Source organism: Staurois parvus, unplaced genomic scaffold (assembly GCF_062004578.1).
Source record: "Staurois parvus isolate SC_StPar_1 unplaced genomic scaffold, SC_StPar_1.0 ptg000612l, whole genome shotgun sequence".
Taxonomy (NCBI): Eukaryota; Metazoa; Chordata; class Amphibia; order Anura; family Ranidae; genus Staurois; species Staurois parvus.
Genome location: NW_028318408.1, coordinates 23,856 through 29,333, shown reverse-complemented (window position 1 = coordinate 29,333; position 5,478 = coordinate 23,856). Strand labels below are relative to the sequence as shown.

Here is a 5,478-nt window from a genome sequence, read left to right as displayed (position 1 = left end):
CTTTCGCTCACTCCACTCCACTGAAACTGTCCTACTAAACCTCACTAATGATCTACTAACTGCTAAAACCAATGGGCACTACTCCGTACACATCCCAACCAATGACCACTACTCCGTACTCCTCCCAACCAATGGCCACTTCTCCATACTCATCCCAACCAATGGCCACTACTCCATACTCATCCCAACCAATGGCCACTACTCCATACTTTTACTACTTGACCTCTCTGTGGCTTTTGATACGGTTGACCATCCCCTCCTCCTACAAAAACTCCACTCTCTTGACCTCAGAGACTCCACCCTCTTCTGGTTCTCCTCCTACCTATCCCAGCGCTCTTTCAGTGTTTCTTCATCTTCACTCCCTTTCTCCGTAGGGGTCCCTCAAGGTTCTGTCCTTGGACCCCTTCTCTTCTCCTTCTACACCTCTTCCCTTGGTCAGTTGATAAACTCCCATGGCTTTAAATACCATCTCTATGCTGATGACACACAAATCTATCTCTCTACCCCTCACCTCACCCCTTCAGTCTCCTCTCACATTACTAACCTACTAAGTGACATATCGGCATGGATGTCACTCCACTTCCTCAAACTCAATCTTTCCAAAACTGAGCTCTTAGTATTCCCCCCAGCCTATGCCCCCTCCCCCGACTTCTCCATCAAGATCGATAACACAATCATCAGTCCCTCCCCTCATGCCAGGGTACTAGGTGTAATCCTAGACTCCCATCTGTCCTTTCAGCCCCAAATCCAATCGCAGTCCAAATCTTGTAGACTTCACCTCCTCAACATCTCCAAGATACGAACGTTCCTAATGACGGAAACCACTTGTCATATCTCGCCTTGACTATTGTAACTCCCTCCTCATTGGCCGACCTCATCACAGGCTATCCCCCTCTTCAGTCTATCACGAATGCCACTGCCAGACTCATCCACCTTATTAACCGTTCTGTATCTGTCACCCCTCTCTGCCAATCCCTCCACTGGCCTCCATTCAGTGTCCGCCACCCCTCTTTGCCAATCCCTCCACTGGCCTCCATTCAGTGTCCTCCACCCCTCTCTGCCAATCCCTCCACTGGCCTCCATTCAGTGGCCTCCACCCCTCTCTGCCAATCCCTCCACTGGCTTTCCATTGCCCAACGTATAAAATTCAAAGCACTAACAATGACGTATAAAGCCATAACACTGCCCCAAATTACATCACCAATCTTGTCTCCAAATATCACCCAAACTGTACTCTCCGCTACTCGCAAGACCTCCTAATCTCTAGCTCCCTTGTCTCCTCTTCCCATGCTCGTCTCCAGGACTTCTCCAGAGCTTCCCCCATTCTCCTGGAACTCTCTACCCCAATCTATCAGACTATCGCCTACTCTGCTCACTTTTAGGCGATCTCTGAAAACCTTTCTCTTCAGAGAAGCCTATCCTGCCCTCAGCTAATAATGGAATCTTCTACTCTTTCAACCAGTCCATCCCCCATAGTTACTACCTTTTGTACCACTAGCCCCTCCCTCCTAGATTGTAAGCTCCAAGGAGCAGGGCCCTCAAATCCCTCTTGTATTGAACTGTATTGTTACTGTATTGTCTCCTGCTATAATGTAAAGTGCTGAGCAAATAGTTGGCGCCATATAAATCCTGTAGACTTGCATTGAGTTCGAAGTTTGCAGTTAAACCTTTGTCAAGTTTGAATGTTCAACCCGTCACTACTTATTACATGTCTGTGTCCTTCTATACAAGAATTCTAAGTCCTCACGCACACGGGACGTTGTTACAGCGGCTGCTTTTGGATTTTGATGATTTTTTTCTCCAGCCAGTAAACCCCCCAGCATGTCCTCCTCGGTGTCCATACACACAGAGACTGGAATCAGCGTTTTTTGGCTGGAAATAAAACCCAGAACTAGCGGGCTTCTAGAGGAAATTTTTAGCTGTAAACACTCTCTAATGCTGAAAAACACAACAAATCGCGGCAAACCAGCGTTTTTGGACTTTTTTTATAAAAAAAAAACAGCAAAACGTCCCTAAATGCTAATGCAAACATGTTAAAAAAAAAAAAACTCCAGTTTTTAAGGTGACTTTACACAGCTCACCTTACCAGTGTTATCAAAACGCCCCCCCAGTGTGCATGGAGCCTTCTAGCTAAGTGTCTCAGTCCCGGCCTCTCCTTGTGTAGGAATGTACACCTCCCCCACCCCCTTTGTTACCAGTGTGACCCATTCTGTACACTCCTACAGAGTGTCAGAGACTTTCTGTTTCATTCCTCTCTTCCACTCTCAGCGATGGCGTCTTCTGATCTGAGGAAGGAGCTGGAATGTTCAGTCTGTCTGAACATTTATAGAGATCCTATAATCCTGAGATGTGGACACAACTTGTTCTGGGACTGTATTGGCCGTGTGTTGGATACACAGGAGGGGACTGGACGTTATTCGTGTCCTAAATACAGAGAAGAGTTCCAGGAGTGTCCTGCACTGAGGAGGAACATAACACTGCGTAACATAGTGGAGAACTTCCAGTCTACCCATCCAAATCAGGAGGAGTCCGGGGTCTTCTGTACTCACTGTATTCACACTCCTGTACCGGCTGTGAAATCCTGTCTGCATTGTGAAGCTTCTCTGTGTGACAACCACCTGAGAGTCCACAGCAAGTCACCAGACCATGTCCTATGTGACCCCACCACTTCCCTGAAGGACAGGAAATGCTCCATCCATAAGAAGATCTTGGAGTATTACTGCACTGAGGACTCCACCTGTATCTGTGTGTACTGTGGGTTCATTGGAGAACATAGAGGACACCAGGTGGAGACTCTGGAGGAGGCCTCTGAGATAAAGAAGAAGAAACTGAGGAATGTTCTGCAGAAACTGATGACAGAGAGAGAGGAGATGGAGAAAAGAGTCCAGAGTCTGCAGGAACACAGGAGGAAAGTCCAAGGAAAAGCAGATGATGAAACCAAGAGAGTCACTGCCCTGTTCAGAGACCTCAGGAGACGTCTGGAAGACCTGGAGAAGAGAGTCCTGAGGGACATCTCCGGGTGGGCAGAGCGGGTCTCCTGTCCCATGTTGGATTATATTCGGGATCTGGAAATAAAGAAGGAGGAGCTGTCCAGGAAGATGGAGGACATTGAGGAGCTGTGTAACATGACGGATCCACTGACTGTCCTACAGGAATCAGACACAGGTGACTTGTGTTATACTGAGGATGGAGATGATGAGGACAGAGAGAGACATGAGAACCTCCTCCATGATGCAGGGGATGGGGATGTGGAGGGGATCTCACACACATTACACACGGGTTTATCTGATATCATGTCTGGGGTCAATGTACAGAAATATACAGGCACACATGTCTCTCCACATTCTATTACAAAGGGCAAAGGTCCCATCAATGGTCAACCATCCAGGCCAGACCCCCAACCCTCCCCCACTGGAGGACCAAATATTGGGGCTGTACAGCAAACATGCGGGGTGTCGGGGGTTACAGACATATTACTGGATGTGAGGACAGCTGGTAATTATCTACGTATATCAGATGACGGGAAAACTGCATCCTGGTCATCATCACATCAGAATCGTCCAGAAACACCAGAGAGGTTCCAGGATCCTCAGGTGATGAGCAGTCAGAGCTTCTCCTCCGGGAGACATTACTGGGAAGTGGATGTCGGGGGGTCAGAGTACTGGAGAGTCGGGATGTGTTACCCCAATATAGACAGGAGAGGAGATCAGTCACGGATTGGATATAATAAGTCCTGGGGGTTGGAGGGGTTGTGGAGTAATCAGTACTCAGTGATACATGACAGTATTAGGACCCCATTCCCCGGCGGTGTCTCCAGTACCAGAGTCAGGATAGATCTGGATTATGAGGCCGGGCGGATCTCCTTCTATGATCTGTGTGACCCGATCCGACACCTCCACACCATCACCACCACCTTCACTCAGCCCCTCCATGCTGGGGTAGGTGTATGGGTAGGTTGTATAAAGATATGTGGGAGGAGCCAGAAGTGAGAGATCCGCCCAGAGACATCACAAGGGGGATGATCTGATTGGTGCAATACTCAGCCAATAGGAGGAAGGGCAGGAAACGGGAGTGATTTTTGGAGAAAGCTGCAGGTTCCGGGGCCGTCATCTTCATCCTAAACCTCCCTTCACTCCCTAGTGTGTCACTGACCAGGAACAAGCATGCAGGAGGTCCGAGTGTTCCGCCTTCACTGGCTGCATGCTTGTTCTGGGTCAGTGACACCCTAAGTAGTGTAGCCAGGATGGAGATGATAGTCCTGGAGCCGGAACCTTCCCAGTGTATCTGTAGCCACAATGTGTGTTTTCAGTTTTGGATGGAGTGTGGAAGGATTAGAGCCCCTGTCAGTTTTTCCTGCTATCCAGGACTCTGTCAGAATGGTTTCCTTTCACTTCCTGTCCTGCTGACAACAATTTCCCTGACAGGAAGTGAGGTGAAGTCTCTCTGTATTGGAGCCCTGCATAACAGGACCGTCCTGGCTAGACATGTGCACCACCAACACATTTCTTTTCCTTCACTTCCTTATGGAAATCATTTCATTTCCCTCCATTTTCCGGTTTTGGAATTTGTTTTGTTCTGTTTCGTTTCAAATTCAGAAAATTCAAATCTAATTCAAAAAGTATTGAATCAGCATTCAGGTGTATTCTATTCGAAATTCCAATGTTGGAAAACTGTTATATTCATTGTATTCTATTCAACTAAATTCAGAAAATTTGAATCAAATTTGTTATGTTTCACATGACTGTCATATGCCTTTAAGTGTTTTCTATATCTTGTCTCTGCTCCTCCCTTTCCTCTGGTTTAGTTCTTGCTGTATAGATAGCCCCTCCCCCTTTCCCAGTAAGGCATTGCAGCTCTAGCCTCATGTCATGGAGCAGAGCACATTATGATCTTTTGACCTATCGAATGTTCATTGTTGTAAGATTCTCTGCTTATGGAATAAACTTCACAAGATCTACAAGATGTCTTATGGATTGAGTCACTGACTGTGGTATCCAACTGAGATTGGAGTGATCGCTATCTCATCACAACTGTAAGTTACAGAGATCACACTATCAATGCTGAGATTGGAGACACAGAACAACATTAGAAAAGTAATACATTGATAATCACATTTATTCTAAACGAAATTTGAATTTCAGAGCACAGTTATATTCTATTTATTCTATTCTTTTATTTCCTATTCTTTTCTAAATTTGGATTTTGGAAGAATGGCTATATTCTATTTTATTCTATTATATTCTTTTTTTTTTCCATTCTATTATTTTCTATTATATTCTTTTTATTCTTTTAAATTCTATTTTATTGTGTTCTATTCTATCCCATTATTTTCTTTTTTTTTTTCTAGTCTTGTCTATTTTATTCTCTTTTTTTATTCTAGTCTAATATTTAATTTACAATTCTACTCTGTTTTATTCTTTTCTATTGTATCCCTTTATTTTATATTCTGTTCTCTTACTCTATTCTTTTTTTTCTTTT

General features: G+C 45.3%; 1 protein-coding gene across 1 annotated transcript; it reads left to right on the top strand.

The window, feature by feature from the left end:
* Positions 1–2,270: 2,270 nt before the first annotated feature.
* On the top strand, positions 2,271–4,941 carry LOC149449545 (E3 ubiquitin/ISG15 ligase TRIM25-like). Its single transcript, XM_089693055.1, has one exon. The coding sequence runs from the start codon at positions 2,271–2,273 to the stop codon at positions 3,987–3,989; it is 1,719 nt and encodes a 572-aa protein (XP_089549181.1). The 3' UTR covers positions 3,990–4,941.
* Positions 4,942–5,478: the final 537 nt, after the last annotated feature.

Bases quoted from the DNA above. Each gene is read 5' to 3' on its own strand.
- LOC149449545 (XM_089693055.1), top strand. From the start codon at position 2,271: ATGGCGTCTTCTGATCTGAGGAAGGAGCTGGAATGTTCAGTCTGTCTG.